At 44.9% G+C, this 18,887-nt stretch overlaps 1 protein-coding gene across 3 annotated transcripts in view; it reads right to left on the bottom strand.

Moving 5' to 3' along the window:
• Positions 1-242: 242 nt before the first annotated feature.
• Positions 243-18,887, bottom strand: part of GIPC1 (GIPC PDZ domain containing family member 1) — a 29,627-nt gene continuing 10,982 nt past the window's right edge. For all 3 annotated transcript variants that reach the window (XM_081850583.1, XM_081850581.1, XM_081850582.1), the window contains 4 exons: positions 16,133-16,313; positions 3,199-3,311; positions 2,519-2,600; positions 243-2,288 (listed from right to left, as the gene is read on the bottom strand). In XM_081850583.1, coding sequence (XP_081706709.1) covers positions 2,137-2,288; positions 2,519-2,600; positions 3,199-3,311; positions 16,133-16,313 — 528 coding nt within the window. In that variant the 3' untranslated portion in view covers positions 243-2,136. The remainder of the gene's footprint in view (positions 2,289-2,518; positions 2,601-3,198; positions 3,312-16,132; positions 16,314-18,887) is intronic.

Here is an 18,887-nt window from a genome sequence, read left to right as displayed (position 1 = left end):
ACGCACTTGCTCACGTCTCCCTTAGCAGCAACCAGAGAACCGTCTTGCTTACCCAGATTTGCAACACCACCCTAACCGGCTGGGTCCCAACTCCCGCATCCTACCATTTCCTCCACAGAGGAAGCTTTAATTTTTGTCTGTGTTGGCCAAGAGATGGGATAAGCTGGAACTCCACTTGTGGGCACTCTGCACCTCCCCTCCCCATAACACATCCCTTAAGCACACATGCAGGCAAAAAGCAATTTAGTAATGTCAATATATTTTTATCTTAAAGATGCTTTACACATAGAATACAAAAATATGCCCAAGGAGAATGTGGTGCCTGGTCTACCCACAAAGCTTCCAGTGCCAGGGCACAGGAAGGCAGCAAGGCTTGGCAGAAACCTCACCCACTCTGAGCATGAGGTGTGGGTCCCGAGGGCAACTAGGCTCCACATCCTACCTGGGATTAGTGTCTTAAAGAGATACAGTAGGTGGATTGGGGCTGTGAGGTGTAATTGAAGAGGGAGGGGGCCTTCATGGCTCCTAGGGTGACCAGACAGTGCCTGAACTACAGTATTGGGATACAGTACAGGGAAGAGGCCCAACATTTGGGTGTGGGTGTGCGCGCGTGTAGTGTCAGTGAGAGAATATCAATAATTTAACAGAGGCAGCTTTTCAGGCATTATTAACTGGGCCACCCTGGGAGGTAGGTCAGTATGACAAAGTTGGACAGATTAGTCAAAGACAGATCTCGACAAGGACATGCCCAAACCCAGACCGCAAGGAGAACCTGCTGCTGTTGCTGCTTGTGGTTTTGCTGCCCTCTGGAAACGTCCCCAGTGCCAAGCAGCACCACCCTGAGCAGAGGAGTTCCCCAGAACCAGTCCAGTAAGGGAATATTCCCAGCAGTAATTGGGACGGGGGAATGCCACTGGTGTGACAGGCTCAGCAATGGCTCATCGCCAGTGAGACACATGGGACGACAACCTTTGTACTATCCACAAAGTGTGAGTGACTGGGGGCAAGAAGCTCAGCTGCAGATGGGGGGTGGCGGTTAAAGAGAAGGTGGGCCTTGAAACTACACTTTGCTCTGGGGAAGTGGTTGGGGGCAGGACAAGCCAGATCCATTCAGGGGGAGTGGGAGTGGCTGGCTATACAGCCTTGTGTCTCTGCTGCCAGCTGTTCTCAGCCATGCCCAACCAAAGGAAGCTTGAGACTGCCGCTCAAAATGGATTCAAGTTCAACAGCTGACGATGGGGCTGGGAAGCAGAGGCAGGCTTTGTTAGGCAGGGTAGGACCAGCAGCTGAAACTCAGCTGGAAGGGCTGCCTAGCCACATGGAAGGAAAGGATCTCTCTAGGAAACAAGATTGGGGTCGGGGACTTTATTTCCTCCACCAGTTGTTTTTTTTTACCTTGTAATCTGATGCTCTCTGATTTCTTGCATTTACTACCCAAAGCCAAGCTATGAGGATCAAGCAAGAGAGAGCAGCTATGAAACGAGGCCCACCTGTGGCAAGAGAAACAGCTTCCCAGTGCATATCGTACCAAAATGGATTGGAGCTGGACCAGCAGAGGATGTTCATGCTGGAAAAGAGGGATGAGTGTGTGTACCCTCTTAGCCTATCCAGAGCAGATATGCACAGTGAGGAGCTTTTGCCGCACCTGCCCACCCACCCAAATGGTTGTGTCAGGGCTGTCCAAACCCATCCGAGCTCACCCCAGCCTCATCTGTCACCTGAGAGTGCCTGTGAGATTCCCCCCAGACTAACTGCCTATCAGGATGCCTGCATATCCTCGTTCAAGGATAGGCCTGGAAACCAGCAAGGAGCAGCTGCATCTCCCTGAGAACAGCAAACTGTATGAGCAGAGTGGCAGAAGCCAAGAACTGGCAGCAAGGGACTCCTAGCAGACTGTGTTCAGGTCTGAGGGAGCCTCATGCACAAAGAGGTGGTCAGCAGCAGTGATTCTGGCCCCCATTCACATTACACTCCAGTCATTAATGCAGGTGACTTATTGCTCGAGGGCCTCTCCAGCCCCTAGGGAAAGGAGGCAGGTGTGGCCCAGCATCGAAGTGAGGGCACAGTGGTGTGCCAGGCCCACCAGTGGCCTGCCTAGTAGTCCTGCCTGCAGGGTCCAGCAGAGGGCGCAGAGTCCTAGTAGCGCCCAACCTTGGCATCGCCAATCGCTCCCCAGACGTCGAAGACGAACTCGTCGGGGAAGGCAAAGTCCCCCAGCTGCTCGTCCAGGGACTCAGCAAATTCGTCAGGATTCCGTTTGTCCTTTCCCAGCTCCACCATGGTAGCAGCTGTGTGGGGAAAAGGAAAGAAAGCCAGAGGTGAGCATCTGCTCCACACCCCAAACAGCTCACAAGCCAACACAACAACTGAGACAGAGGCACAGGGAGAGCTTCACATTGGCTCCCATTCCAGCATTGGAAAGGTGTGCAAATCAAGGGGAGATGCCAGCAGTCTCTTAACTAGTTTGCTTTGGGTGGTTTATTTCCAGATTAAAAGAGGAAAGGTAGTGGCAACTCACCTAGCTCCGTGTCACGGATGCCCATGTAACTCTCCAAAAGATCATCAACCTTCTCGATGGCCTTTTCCTCAAATGCAGATGGCTGTGAAGAGGAAGAACACAATGACTGAAGCAGCAACAATGTCTGTTTTCCTCTCTATTAACTTGAGGGGTGGCCGCTGCGACTTGGCTATGGCTACTAGCTGACAGGGCCAATGGGTCTAATGCAGAAGAAAATGGCTGCAATGTGGCTGAAGAATTTTGGTAGAGATTGGAGAGCGGGAGACTCTAGAGCTGGTTATCCAGGGACCACGTGTGGCTCCATGTCTTCAGAAGATGCATGAAGGGGGTGAGGAAAAGTACCAACCCAGGGCTGAGTGTATCAGCTGGGCTATCCCTCTTGCCACCAATACCATCATAACATCCCTTTACTTCTCTGGTCTGCACAATAACTTGAAGGAGAAGCAGGGAGAAGGAGATGAGAGAAACAGGAGAGATGCCTGCTCCTTCTCCCCCCTCCTCTAAAACCATGCCACAAGGAAGAGCTCAGGGGCAGGGGGGAAATATGCTGCTGGGCATCCCTCTCACCAGAGGGGGGTGGATTTGTGGACACCTGCTCTAAACCACTCTTGGGAAAAAGTGGAGCAGAGCAGGGCTGCTGATCCTACTGCTCTACATTTCTGGGCTTGCTGAACACACACCTGTTCCTCCACAGTGGCTGGTCCTTTGGCCCGAAGTCGTAGGGTGCCCCTTCCTGTGCCAAGCTGAGCGCTCCCACTGTGTTTGCCTCCTGCAGACCGCTGACTGATCATATCTGGAACAGAGCAAGAGAAAAGCCCGGTGAGCTTTTTTGCAGAGTCTGCATGCTGGTGGTCCCAGCTTAGAAACAAGCCCAACAGAATGTTTTCCACATGATGTTTTCAATATGATGTGCGGGGCAACATGCACCAACCAAAGAAAGAAAGAATGAAAGGGCAGAGATTGAGAGAGGCATTCAAGAAATGGTGTAGGCAATAGCAATGGTAAGGACAATCTTTCCACAGTGGAAGCTAAGAAGGGGAGTGATGGCAAGGAGACCACTGTGAAGCAAGCTTAGGAAATGCCATTCTATGTAGCTGAAGACTTTTAAATATATATATATATCCCCAAAACACATCAGGCCCATTTCCTTCTCACATCCCAATGCTCAAATAAAACAAAAAAGACATCTTCTCAGCAGCAGCTCCCATGCCTGCAGATGTCATATTTCCATAGCCCTTGCCAGAACTGCACCTTCTGAGTCTACGTGCCTCTCAAGGCACTGTTAATTTCAGCTGAAGAATCAATTAAAGCCCCTAGAGAGAGGGAATTAGTCCTGTTAGATCCATGGCTTGCCAAGGGGTCAACGCCTCTGCAGCATCAAGTTCCCAGATAGAGGAAAGGGGAAAGGGGAAGTGGAGGGGGGTAAAGTCTAGCACTGCAGGACAGTCTGAATTAGACATTCTTTCTAAAGGCAAGAATAGAAAGAGTGATGTTGGAAGAAGCCAGCTGTGTCAACACCAAGGGGGAGATGCGGGGCAAGAACAGAAGCAGGGGGAGCAAACTTACAAGAACTCTACCCCAACAAGGTAAGTATAATCAAAAACAAGATAGTGATAACAGAGCTATGTTGGGCAGAGGAGATGCAGAGGGCCATTTCACATGGAGCAGAAGAGCAGTTAATTCAGGGTTTGTACCAATGTGTCAAGTGGCACCTTTCCACGCTTTCAGGTTATTGTTGAACATACTGCCTATGGCAGGGGCAGGGGACCTATAGCTTTCCAGAGGTTGATGGATTACAACTCTCACTGATCCCTATCCCTGACCACTGCTCACACTGGCCATGGCTGAAGGGGATTGCAGGGCAGCAGCAGGCAGAGGGGCACAAGTTCTACAAGTTCCTACGAGGAGATCTGTGAGCTCCTAATCCAAAATACAGACTGTTCTCTTCACATTATACTTGGAAACATGGAAAGGAAAACCGCAAGGCGGTCACCTGTCTTTCTCTCACACACCCTCAGCTCCAGTCCCTCAGCAGCCTGCAGTGGACACTGTGGAAGAATTCAGCACTCCACTGAGCTGATCATTGGCACAAGCATCACAGCTGGCAAGTGGAATGAGTCCCTCCTCTCCTCCCCCTACACACAGTTCTGGGGGTTCTCCTGACCTCCTTCTCAAGCCAACTGAAGAGGCTATGTGGGGAGAAGAGAGGGGAAAGCCCCTCTGCCAAGCCGAAGTTCTAGCACAGGGCTTCTGCTGATGGGACCTGTTAGGTGGCTCCCACCCTGTGCATCCAACTGCAGTACAAACAGGATGGGCATTTCTTTCCCTGCCAGTATTTTACCTCTGGGAAGGTTTTGTACAAATTCTGCAAGCTTGAGAAAGCAGTCTTTGCTCACTTCCTCTGAACAGTGCATGAGGGTGATGAAACCATCAGCCACAATGTCCTAATCTCCTTGCCATTTCCCGACTTCTGCAATTGCTTTGGGCCCCTGTTGCCATCACTGGTTTGTGGTGGTTCATCGAGTACCTGATAAGGAGGTTTGGCTGACTGAGCAGTTCTTTTCACAGCTGCAACTGTCTCGCCTGTTGCTGATCTGGATGCTTCCTTCCCTGTAGCTTATGTTCATACTGCTTGTAAACTTATTCTCTAACCTCCAAGCAGACTGTAGCCGCAGGAGCCTTTTCCTTAAATCAGCAACATTATCCAAAGCACTCTTGCCACTTACAAGCAGTAACAGGAAGGCCACTGCATATAGCGGGCCCTTTCTGTATAGTTTACAGTGGAAATGCACAAGATAATATTTTATCTCAGACACTTTGCATTTTTGCCTACAGAACATTGTGTGGAACTACATGAACAGAGGGTCTATGGCAGATGTGTTAATCTGATGACATTAACTCAGGGCACTTTATGGAGGGACATGGAAAGTATTGATTCTTTAATGAAGCACTTAATAGGATTAGCCAACTGAACTGGCTGGGGAAAATAGGGAATTTTGTCCAAGACATCTGGTGGGCACTAGGTTGGGGAAGGCTGTCATGAAATGGAAGTACCACTCTTTTTCACAACCAATTAATGGAAGGGTGATGAATGGTGCAAAAGAATACAGAACTGCAGCGATACCCTCCCAAACCCAGCATATGATCTGAGTTTATCTATTTTCCCCCGTTTTATTAAATTTGCTTAGTAACATAACATTATTATATATATTCTATAAAACAAAGAATACAGAACAAAATTCATTCATACTACAATGCCTAACTACATAAGATTAATATATATGGTTTCTGAAAAAAAGGCTTACATAACAAAATCAATTCAAAATACCAACCGATTTACTTTTTTAAAATTTTTTATCTGAGTCTATCAGCAGGAATGCAGTGCTTAGAAATGGAAAACTTCTGCCAAGCTATTTTCCCCCTGTATATTCTGTGGTATACACTGGCCTAGTTGAATAAGCTCAAAAGTCCATGCAGATTTCCTACCCAAAGGAACTAAAAAGCACTTCATATTAGTTCAAATCATTGCTTAAAATCTCTGTCATAACATAAGTGTGCAATGACACGGGGGCAGCTTTGAGAAAGGAATTAAAACAAGTGCTGAGGCTTTCAAATTTGCTTTGTTCTCTGAAGTCAGATGCCCAACACAACTAATTGGTGGGAGGCAGCCTCCAATCCAGTGTGTGGTCCTGGAAAAGTAACTGGCAGGTCAAAGCCCTGGCTGGGAATGGAAGAACACAATATTCTAGGAATGTCGCTGGGATGAGGCATTGACTTCCTTTGTCATGACGATTAGTCTGCCAGCTTATAAGGCAGATGCGTGCACGAGAGTGGTCACGTGCTTCTCCATAAGCATAATCAAGAAGAAATGGCCAAGCTTTGGGCAGCGGGGTGTGAGTGTCTCCCATTAATTTAATGAGGACTACATTCATGTTCCAGGCTAGAGCGGGTCTTTCCAACTGGAGGACAGGCTTCAATAGTCACTTCTATAGAAAACTTTAGTTAATTGCCAGAGGAGAAAGAAACGCTTTTGTTATCGATGTGAGAAGCCATTGCAACATATACTTTCAATGCAGTAACTCAGACACTTAATAAGTAAGAAACAGAGATTTCAAAAGAGGCAGTGAGAGGCAGCTCTGGAGCAAAAGCTTAGCACCTCTTCTACATGCTCCTAGCTCTTCATTTTTAAAGGAACAACTTAGGTTTTCTATAGTTCACTATAATTGCCTGCATTCATAATGAGAGATTGTGCAGTCATTCTTCTATCAGCCAGACAGGTAGAGCAATTCCTGATTTGCATGAGAGGCCAGGCCAGCACTCTATGGCAGCCTTCCCTAAATTGGTGCTCACCATGTTTTGGACTACAATTCCCATAATCCCTGACCACTGGCCAGGGCTCATGCCATGGGAGCTGCAGCTCAAAACATACAGATGGCAGCAGGTTGGTCCATCTAGCTCAGAAGTGTCCACACCATGAGCAAGGAGCCTTTTTAAGGTCAAAGGCTGTATAGCCAGCCTTTGGGTAATCTTGTGGGGGCTGCATTCCAAAGCCAAATGTTGGCAGAGCCAAAACCAAAGCCAAACCTACTTTTGATCAGCCATACTCAGTCATGTAGATCTCCCTCCTGAGCTATCTCCACTCCATGCTTCTGTCTCTTCCCTTGTATAGGAATTTGGCTTATAAAAAGATCCAATTTGTGTTAATTGGACTTTTTCTTCGTAATGGCCACAGAAATGGGCAAATGCCATAAATGGGCAAGGCAGAATGAGCCATTCTTACCAACTCCTCAAATATCACACACCCCTATGTGGTCACAAAGACTTTGCTGGAAACATCTGCATTGCAGGCTGCTGGTTCTTCACCATGATCCAGGCTGGCTGAGAGGAGGTTCTCCAAGGCTGCAAACAAGGGTCCTTCCCAGCCCTCATTGGAGATGCCCAAGCAGGCATATCTTGTGGTCTACCACCAAACTGAGATCCTTCTCTAAAACTAGAGGGAGATTGCACAGGCCATATTCTTCTCTTCCAGAAAGTAACTCCTCCCTTTTTGCCACATACATCAGCACACTTCGTGCTTGTGTCACACCAATGTGATTCATCTGGTGCTTCAATACCCTGCTCCCAAGGACCTGCCAGGTTGTTCCACAACACACACATGTGCTCCTTCCTTGTTTATGTGCACACAGCTGTGGTGTTGTCTGTAATTATAACCAGAGTTTTCTCCAGGGGCAGCTAAAGACATGTAACGCCAGATGGCTGATACGCATTTTCCTGAGGTGCCTCATCTCCAGTGGCCTTGGCTCCTCATGGTGCATCAGCCCAGCCACCCTAAGGTGGCGGTGGCACTGGCAAGACAGATTAATAGTGCTTTTCTGAAACTATACTTCTTGATTGTATCGACAGACATGTTGATTGGGAATAGGCTCTACAGATCAATTGGCAAACTGCACGAAGAGGAACCCAATACTCTGCCCCTGCCATCAGTGAAGTCAGCCTTCTCCTTTGCCTTATCATATAATCCCAATGTCAGAGCTGCAAGGAGGCATGGTACAAATTGTACAATCTAGGCAACCGCTCTCTAGTTAACAAGGACAGAGGAGCCCCATGTCCAGCAAGCTGGGGTTTGCAGAGTTCAGTAATCCAGAGAAAAACAACTGCCTGCTCACGACATCCTGGCACCATCCCCAGCAGCAGCTGCCTGGCTCCTCCAAGCCTCCAGCACACCCACCCTCAGATCCCTCCAGCATTCCACTATCCTCCAAGTGCAAATTAGCACATTATGGGCTGCGGCTGTGCCAGGTTTAAGATCAGAAAAGGCTGTAATCTTGGCGGCAGACTGCCCTTAGACATTGTGATGGGCTTGGGCTGAGCTCAAACGTATGGCACAATTAAAGAGCCACGCGACAGACAATAACTGGCAAGGCTAACCTTGAACACCAACTTTGAGAACCGACATGCTGCCTGTAGGAAAGACCAGGATGCAGACCTAGCAATGGGACCTCTCTCTATATCCTGCCTCCCTGCGTTTTATGATGCTAGGGCAGACTTGCACAGGAGCTGTGGTCTCCAAACTGCCCCACTGGCTTTCACATGGGGACAGACACGAGAATGAGTTTTCCTCTGCTGCAGCAGCTCTTGCTTTGCATTCCCTTCCTAAGGAGTACATTGGCCGCAGAGAAGAGGTGCTCTCGGTTAGGAAGGAAAGGGCAAAGGATTTACACAGGCTGCTCTCCTACCCATAATTTATAAGCAACAGTTTCTAACACACACACACACACACACACACACACACACACACACACACACACAAAATAGGGAAAAACAACATTCACTCAGGTCCAATTCCACTGCTTCATGCAGCCAGCATGAGGTTATACACAGACCCTACATGGGCCTCCTCAACTGCTGAGAGTCTGCTTACAGCTCCCTACGGCAGAGCTGGGAATGCATAGACAGAAGCAGTACACATAAAATGCTCGGTTGTTCTATCTGGTCTGGCAGGGACATGTGTTTGGCCAGAGGCTGGGTACTATCCCCAGATGTTCCTGGCCCTGTTCTTTGTAGGTTTCCTGCCTCTGCCCTTTCAGCTCCATTGTGGGGACATTCCAAGGAATGATACAACCCTAACTGGGCGACAAAGCCTCATAGTATTCTTGGCTGGCCCCTGCCTTTAGACTTGGCTAGGTGTCCAGACATCAACAACTTTTTCATCACCTTCATTCTGAAGAGCAATGAGAGCCAGTGAAATAGCTAATCTGAAAGGGGTGGGGTGGGGACACACACACAGCAATTCAGAGGAGCCCATCAATGTAGACCGTGCATTAAACAGCCAGCTAAAATACCAATGAAAAGGAACAGAAAAGCAGTAGGACCAAAGTGCACACACAGAACGAGGGCATGGAGAGAAAGTATTGATTTCCCAAGACTAAGACTGTTCACCCTGAACCCCCATTTTATTCGCCTAGGGACAATTCTAGCAGTGCCCCCTCCATCATATCTCTGTTATAGCAAGAGGACTGCAGTAATTGGCCTTTACCAAAAAGACCAACTAGAAAGATAAATAGCAAGGGAAGTGCAGCTCCAGGAGATTCTTTCATTGCTCCAACATAAAGGGTCAATGTCTAAACAAATATGTGATGTGAGATTGATGAAAGTGTTTAAGGATGGAACCTGGCAGTTAGCAGGCAATAGCTCAAATCGGTTTACGGCATGAGTGGAAAGAACACTTGTGGATTTCTGGGAAAGAGACCTCTGCTTCAGGGTGGGCCCATGAGGACTGTATAGTCCCACATACTGGTAGAGAAATGAAAAATTCCACAATGTAGACAAAGCCATAACCAAGGGTCCAGCTAACACATTCGACTGCATCAAAAATTGGCACCTGGATAATTTTTTTAATGGCCATTTTATTTTTACATCAAAATGCTAGTCAGTGGCCTGTTTATTTCTCTTACAACATTAAATTCAAAACAAGTAGATCCCAGAAGTATTAGGGGGAAAGTTATAAAGATGTCAGGATATGAAATTTTGCTGGAGCTTATTCATACTATTAGGCCATCTTGACAGTAACTTTGCTGTCGGTTTATTATCTGCAGCAAAAATACTTTGGTGTTATTATTGTAAAATATATATTTTCTGGACATGTGGCTGGTTGTCAAAGAGTTTATGCTCTAACTCATACAGTTATGTGAAGGCAGACAACAAAATGAGTTCAAATGGTAACTGATATCTCTCTCCGAAGAAGTATAGGTAGCAATGCTGTACTGAAGAAAAATTCCAAAATCCTTATTAAGGCAATACCTTTATTAGGCCAAGCAAAGTGTCACAAGATAGCAGTCAAATTTTCTAGTTCTCCATAAATTCTTCATCTAAACTGTCAGCAAAGCAAGAAAGAAGAGGAAAATAAAATGTCACTGTCCTAAGGCAGACTGAGAGAGGGGCTAACAGACATTCAAATGAGGCTCTTTTAGGGACTATGCAAGTATTGGCTTGCACCAAGGCTTACTGGGAAGAAGAACCGGTTTGTTCGCTATGGTTCCAAGTTGTTGGAACCAAGTTGCTGTCTCACTGGCAAATCCCAAAAGCAAAAGCCCTGTTTCTGGAACCAATGAATCATTCCACAGCTCAGCTCTCCTAACCTGCAAAATACCTGTGCAGGTTAAAGAGCAACATTGGTTGCTTTCAAAATGATCCAGTGTCTAGGCAATAAATGGAACCCCATTTTGGGATGACTTGGTGGTTCCAAAAATTAACAGGAAAAATTGTTCTACTGGAAAAGTGCTAATTCTGTTTCTCTCTTTCTCTGTGTTTCTTCTCCTCACCCCCCGCTGGCCAGCCAGCTTAGCAAAGAACATCATTCACATCCAAGTAATGCATGATGGAGAGGAGGGAATCAGTGCGACCATTCCTGAAGCACTAACAAATATTAATCCAGCAGAGGAGATGAAAGTGAAGAACAAACACACACACAACAGCCACAGCCAAGGAAGGAATAACTTGGAAAGTGGAAAATCATCCTTCCCAGAACTGTCTGGTGAGTCACTCAAGGAGGAAGAAACTTGCAGTGGCAGAGGCAGACTGAAATGATGGATAAGCTGTGCTGCAAACACAGCAGGGGTTGCAATGCATTTAGAAACTGGAACTGCTCGTGACCTATTCTGGGTAACACAAAGAAGCATTAAGCATAGCGGATGCACCACAGACACAGAACTCCAAGGTGCGGTTATTACCCAGCAATGTGATCTTAGGCTCTCTCTGCTAAGTAGAACACTACAGGCGCAGGAAGGTTACTTAGTACCAGGATTCAAAGACATCCTGTATGGCAACCAGCCTAATGCACCAGCCACAGAGGAATATAATGACAGCACAAGGCTCTGACCAAAAGGGAGCTGGATCCTACCCAGAACACAGTTGTTAAGAGCAGGAGTCTTCGCCATGCAGGAGATAAAATGAAAAACTGAGCTTTGTGTATTCGACATGGAGCTTCCTGCCCATCTTCTTTCAAGGGTCAGGGAAGTCCAGCCCCAAGTTTGGCTCCACAAACCTCTCACTTCCTCAGTTCTCCTCTGGGTCACTTAAAGCTATCCTGTTTCTCCCTCCCCATCATGGATAACCTTCCCATTTTATACTGACTAAGTGCAGGATCCCTCCTCTAGAGACCTAGCAAAGCTTCTGGATAGAGAAGGGAAACCCACCCTCTCTGCGCTCACTTGAGCCAACACTGAGAAAAATTGCTGCTCCATTCAGATACCAGTCCTGCTCTCCCAAAGCTAGCTATTCCACCTTACTACATGGCAAGGGCCACCCTCTCTGCTTGCCTAGGAAGAGGATGTGTAAAAAGAGTTTTTTCCACCCAGCAGAGATTTGGCTCAGGGTAGAGAATTCTATTGAACTGGTGCCACCCTGACCTCTGCTGGCGAGAGAAGACTGCAGCACTACAATTTCAAACGAGAGCTGCCTCTCCAGGGATTTTCTCCCAATACCGAAGTTACTTGTGTGCAGTATATATTTTGTTAATGCATGTGAGAGAGATTTTAAACTAAATGTATATCCAGGTTTTGCCAGCACATTCCAAATCCCAGAACTGCACATGTGAAAACTCCCTCAACCATAATGTAAATTATATGGTGCAGGTGCTTAATGAAGCTCCTGTGCCACATTTGTGCAAGCTTGTTAGAATCCTAAAAACTGCAGATATCCATTTTTAGTGACCAACTGCTTGACTACTGCAATAAGCTCTATGTGGGGCAGCCCCTGAAGATGATCTGGAGGCTGCAGCTCATGCAGAACATGGCTATCGGGTTGGTAAGTGGGTTAGCTTGATGGGACCATGGGGCTGTGTGTGAACTACCAGGTCTAACATACTAGCATTCAAAGCCTTAAACAGCTTGGGACCCAAGTACCTAAAAAAAGCACCTTCAATTATCAACCATATTGAGACTACGATCGACAGTGTCACCAGTGGGGATTGGCAGAGACTCATAATTGGGCCTTCTCAGTGGTGGTTCCTCATTTGTGGAATGCTCTCCCTAGGAAGGTCACCTGCCTCCTTCATTATTAATTTTCAGGAGGAATTTTAGAAACGTTCCTTTTTACGCAGGCATTTTATGACTAAAAGATAGTGTCAACCCTGAAATTATGAGCTGCGAGAGTAGGTGATTGTTTAAAACTATTTTTTATTTGCCACCCTGGGTTCCTTTGGGAGGGATTTGAAGATATAAGCCTAATAAATAATAATATAGTTGGAAGAGATATTTGAAAACAGTAGTTGCTCAAGATAAGTAAAGATGAAAGGAGGCAGGTAATATGAAGCCCAAACTTACTCATTTTCTGAAGAACTTTACTGAAAAGTATCCCATGTTTTGTTTTGTTAATACAAAATCAGTGCACAGAATCAGTGCAATTTATGTCTCAGCTGTGGCTTGAACCTTCACCATGCTCATGAAACCAATGTGCAAATTAGGTCAATTACAAACAACTGCCTGGGCATGAGGCCACAGCTAATTTGAATAAGAGTCCTTTCTACAAAAATAGGATGTTCAGTCTGCTGAAGACCATGCAAGGCTGGTGCTGTAGCACCAGCGACATCTGTTGGCTGCGTTACAGCACAACTGTCAACCAGTGCCATAAACTTCTTTTCTTATCGTTATCTTGTTTCACAATATGAAATTTGGCTGGCATGTATGTCTCTGGGATGGGAAAGCCAAAATATATAAAAGTTTCATGAACCATGTCATTGGGAGAAATTTGTATAGAGTCTGGGAGAAATGTAAAAATTTGTTGGAAAGAAAAACACCCTTATGGTTATCGCCAACCAAAGCAATTACAATTAAGACAATAAATATGGATAGACGGTGGGAGTCCTTTTGAGACTTGTTGGAATTTTCGGGGCGAGAACCCAGATTGAAACCAATGGAAGAAGTAAGGAGCCAAGTTACTGATTGGGTTACAGTACAATATCATCAAATAAGAAAAATGGCTTTTTGGACGAAAGCTCACAATTTGAAAGAGAGTTATTGCTGAATAAGGAAAAACTACTATCTAGAATGTATAAATTATTATTGGAGTGGGAAACAAAAGACGAGGTGGTTAAAGCGTCAATGACCCATTGGGCAATGGATATATAGGGTACAATATAAAACTAAACCTCTGGGAGAAACTTTGGAAGAATGATTTGAAATTTACTGCATGCTACACACTGAAAGAGAACTATATGAAAATGATCCATAGATGGTATTTAACTCTGAGTAGATGGGCTAAGATGTATAATGCAGAATCTGATTTGTGTTGGAAATGTAAAGAAGGAGAAGGAACTTTTTTTCCATATGTGGTGGGCAAGCAAAAAAGTTAAAAGTATATTGGGAAATGATATACAATGAGATAAAAAAATGTTCAAAACAACTCCCCCCCCCCCCCCGAAACAGAAGCATTTCTCTTAGGAATTGTTCAGACAGAGGTTTCCAAGAGTCAGGAAAAAAATATTTATATATGTAACAACAGTGGCTCGGATTTTGCTAGCCCCAAAATGGAAACTGAGGGAGGTCCTTAGCAAGGAGGACTAGCAACTTATGATGATAGAATATGCAGTTAGGGAGCACGAAGAACAGGTATTTAAAGACGAGTGGAAAATTTTTGTCGAGTATATTGAAAACAATTGTGCACAGTTGAAAACACTGGCAGTATTACAGTAAATTCAACAGTATAATATATATTGAAATAATGTAAGAGAGGAAAATAGAATTAGATGGATAGCTCAAAATATGCAGGAATGGTGTTAAATGACCCTTGGAAGGAGGGGGAGAGAGAGAGAGAGAGAGAGAGAGAGAGAGAGAGAGAGAAGTCAATGAATGCATGGTATAATAAAAGATGTTTAATTTGAAATGTAAAATTTGAAAATTTAATAAAAAATATATTAAATAAATAAACTTATTTTCTGGGCTGTATGCACTCACAGCACTTGAAAAATAATTCTGCATGCACACAATTTAAATTCTTTGGCAAGAAAAATGGGCTGTATAAATAATGCAATCTTGCACAATGTATTCTGGATTTGATAGTCATTTGGAGTGGCAGGGGATGGGGAGAGGAGGAAGAGAGAAGAGAGAAGAGGAGGAGGAAGAGGAGGCAGGGCATCAAAGTCCTCTCCAGCTACTCAAAATCTTATTCTGCCACCTATCTTGATTTAGATTTCAGCAGGTGTGATCCACACATTATTGAGAATAGCCACCCATCCATAAGAAATAGAAAATTGCTTTTATCCCTTTTTTCTTTTAAAAAGGTCCTCAGGAAGTTGAAGACAGACATAGAGTACACCTTCAAAAATAGCACACACTGCAAGAGGGCAAACTTCCCTTAATTCTAAGCTCAGGTGAGTCTGCTCCCAACTGAAACAGAGGCCATCCTCTTCGCTAATTCTTTGACACAAACAAACTGCATTTTGAGTAGAAGAAAGGTTCAATGTTTCCCTCAGCTAAGCTCATACACATCATGGAAACTATCTGTGTGTCTGTATTGGGTGCAAAACTTACAATTTTGTCTTGCATGTCATGAGCAAAATGTAAACCATGTTTTGCTCAAAGTTCAGTTTAGAAGCTAACAGGAAACCAGCCTGCTGCAAGTAGAGAATTCAAACACACCCTTTGTCAACCTTCTCCTATTACACCAGGTGGTTGCCAAGTATTAAAACACTTCTTCCTTAGAGGAAGAGTCTATAAACCTGCCTATAAAAGGTGCACAGAAACCAGAGGTTCTCTTTGATGAATTTTCTACTCTTAAACGTGTGCATCGTAGAAACTTAGATCCTGTTTCCTACTCCAATGTGTGAGTTCCTGAAGAAAGTGTTTGGAATGTATGCCACTGAAAGAATCACTGATTGCCACAGGGAAAGCCAAAAGACAAGTCTGTGTCATTAGCCAAAGTGTACAAATGTTATTCATGCTGTGCTCTTGAAAACGAAGTCAGATATACCCTTACTTTTGGCTGGGAATCTGATATGGAAATTGGCTTTAAAGCTCCAGTACAAAGGTAATCAAATTATTTTTAACTTGATGCAATACTGAGGGCAAAGCCAGATATTAGCTTGCACCTTCATTTTCTATGCCTAATCTGCACCTGCCACCTTATTGTAAAGTAAGACATCAACAGGTTAGCTGAAGTACCCTTGACATTTTGCTTGAGCACTGCATGCATGGAAGATTACATGCAACAGTCTGTGGGATGGTGATGCCCATGGCTGGTGTACAGAGGGTTGGTCAAGAGGGAATGTTGCGGCCCTTGAGCAAAAAAGATGTCCCGCCCCAGGTTATTATAACTGAGAGGCAGTCTAAGAAATTGCTGTCCTCAAGCAAGGAAGGCACAGATTTTCCTCCAGCAATTATGGAGTCCCTAGTTTTACCTCCCCTTTAACTTGTGGATTGGCTTGTAATGGAAACATGCCCCCGGGACTAACTGAATCTCCTATCAGTAACCAGAAGGGCAGAGTCTAAAAGAGGGCAAAAGCCACCTCAATTACCTCTAGTCTTGTGAAAATAAAGTTCAGCTACGGTTGCTTTGAGAAACAGCAGGCTGCCAACTCCCATACTTCCCAGCAATTCAGAGTGTGCAGAATACACTTACCAAAAGCCTTCCGAGGCTCAGTAAGCTTCAGTGTGAAAGTGCGGCCTTTGGGCAGGTCCTTGAGCATTTTGGCGACCTCATAATGCCGGCAGCCGATAAGACTCTGTCCATTGATAGACTCGATCATGTCCCCCACGTTGATGACTTGGATCCGGTCAATAACACTCCCTTCCTTGATTCTCTGCCAACAACAGATGGGAACAGTCAAGATGCAAATACAGACCCAACCATTTCCTGACACTTCCCACCTCAAGAAGACATTGTGTCCAGAAATCAAGAAACAAACTATACGGCAATAGAGGCAGGCTCTAATTCTAAGCTGACCAAGGTTCACCCATCCATTCTAGCTTCACAATCATACCTTTATGATGGACAACTGTCAGCATTTCTACAGGGAAGGAAGCAAGTTGGTGAGAGAAAGAGTGAAGCTCATAATAAAGCAAGCCAATGGAAGAATCATTTTCATTGATGTTTTTTTAACACCTGGTTATGACCAGACAACTAGTGTGCCAAGACCAATTCCTTGGTGAGTATTTTGCCACATGCATCATGTGCCTTTTAAGCATGTGGGAAAATCTCCACTGTCAGGCCTCCAAGTAGAGAAGACCATGTACCTCTGAGGAGTAAGAAGCCCAACTTTGTGTTCAGCATGTTTTAACTCCCCTGTCTCACGACCTTTCAGCCTTGGGATCCACCACAGCACTAAACTATGTACATTCAATGCTCACCCTGCTCCATTCTGCTCCAGTGCTGAACCTGCAGCTTTTTTCCCTGAGGATTGTGACTCATAATTACACTTATATATTTAATTGACTCATGGTGGATGCAAACAGTAGCCTAACCAGTCTGGCATCCTGTTTCCAGCAGAAGCAATTGTCAAATACCTTGGAAGGAGGTATAACCCCACCTCACCAAGCAAAGTTATACTTCTGGAAGCAGTTTAGAAAAAGGAATAGTGCTTCTGGATCACCAAATAACCCACACATCAAGTCCAAGGAATAAGAGCCTTCTTCACACAAACCTGCAAGTAATAAGCACCCTGAGTCTTTCTCTTCCCTGATCCATGGTTCCTAGACAGACTGCCTGTATTGCACTGCAAGAGGGTGGAAGCATTCCTTTCCTTGTAGGTTTTGCCTTGCAAGAGTAGAGAATGCCCAGAACTACAAACCTAGTGTGAGACGTTGCCTGTGCATGTTTGTACTGCATGTGGAAGTGTGCAGCAGAATCACTCTGGATTAAGCATGGAGAGAGGTTACACGTGATTTATGATACAAGGAACCTATCAGGAAGTGTAGCCTCCTGAAGAGAAGTAGAAAAAGGGGAGGAGACCAGAACAAGGGAGAGTATTGCTAAGGAGAACAGAAACCAAAGCAGGCCAGTACTGGCCTGGAGAGGTTCTGAATACTGTTTCACAGGGTATTTAGGTAATGGTGAACAAATTTCTGTTTTAAAGCTGCTTAAAGAACTGCAACAGCAAACTTTCACATTAAAAACAAACACTGCAGTGTTGTGCTGTTTTTAAAAGGGCAGAGACTCCCTCAGATCATCCTGTGATAATACACAGTCACTTCCTCCAGGACTGAGAAGCTGATGAACCCTGGGTGGAGACAGCAACTGTTTATTAACTACACAGCAGGTACTGTGGCAGCTCTGCCCAATGCCACGTGAATATTTCCTTCTCTATCCAAAGATACCAAACTGCCACTAGTCTTACAGCTCCTTTACACCTCCTTCAGAAAGCACAGGTTGTGATGCTCCCAGGAAGTTCCAACCACTCCAGGACAAAACACCCATCTCAAGCAGTGCCACAACTTATTTTCCGCAAGAAAGCTGGAACAGGGCCATGTGGCAGGTGGTCTAAACTTATCTACTCCAGGAGAGAATGAGTGTTGCAATCTCATGCTCTTGCACCTGCTCAGAACTGTGAAAGTAGAGCAGGCTCCAGTATTTTCCAGAATGTAACTAGCTAATCCCTAGTTTATGAACCAACTGTATGAAGGGAACATAAGCAAGGGTATAAAGAGGATTGAGGCTCTTTATACATCAGAGGTATAGCTCTGTTCCAAGCGTCTAGGAACATATAACCTGAAAAGTGGAATCCAATATTCCTGCAGAATCTGAGGAATCACACACACACAAAAACAGCAACAACACCACATGCACTTTTAAAGAAGGAAGAACAGAATAACTATTCTACTGGTAGTTAGAAAATGGAGTGGGGTTGGGTTAGTGTAGTCAGGTGGACACGCTTCTGTATTCTGTAGTACTGGGGAAAATTTGTTGAATATTTGAAAAATATAGGTATGCAAGTAAGTTCATTTGTAGGATTAACTTAAAACAAGCAGTTAAAAATATTATTGAAAAAAAACCAGAAGATTATCATAAAAATGGAATAAAGTAGAAAATGCAGTGTAAAAAACTAAAATTAAGAAACCACAAATGGGGGGGAGAGAGAGTCAATTATGTAATTGTATTGGATGTATATGTCTGTAGTGTGGCTGTTTGTAAATTTTTGAAAACTGAATTATTATTTTTTTAAAAAAGTAACAGCGAACTAAGGTTTGCAAACCAAACCAAACCAAACCAAACCAAACCAAACCAAACCAAACCAAACCAAACCAAACCAACTATAGTTTCACCTAGCTCATGGTATGTTGGCAGTAAATGAACTACTGTTAAGCCACTGAGCAGGATTCACGCATAATGCTAATCCATGCTTTTATAAACCATAAGCATTATGTGCTAACTTGTCCAC

Source organism: Podarcis erhardii (assembly GCF_964252035.2).
Source record: "Podarcis erhardii genome assembly, chromosome: 2".
NCBI lineage: Eukaryota > Metazoa > Chordata > Lepidosauria > Squamata > Lacertidae > Podarcis > Podarcis erhardii.
Note: the sequence above shows the minus strand (reverse complement) of the source record. Positions and strands in the feature narration are given on the sequence as shown.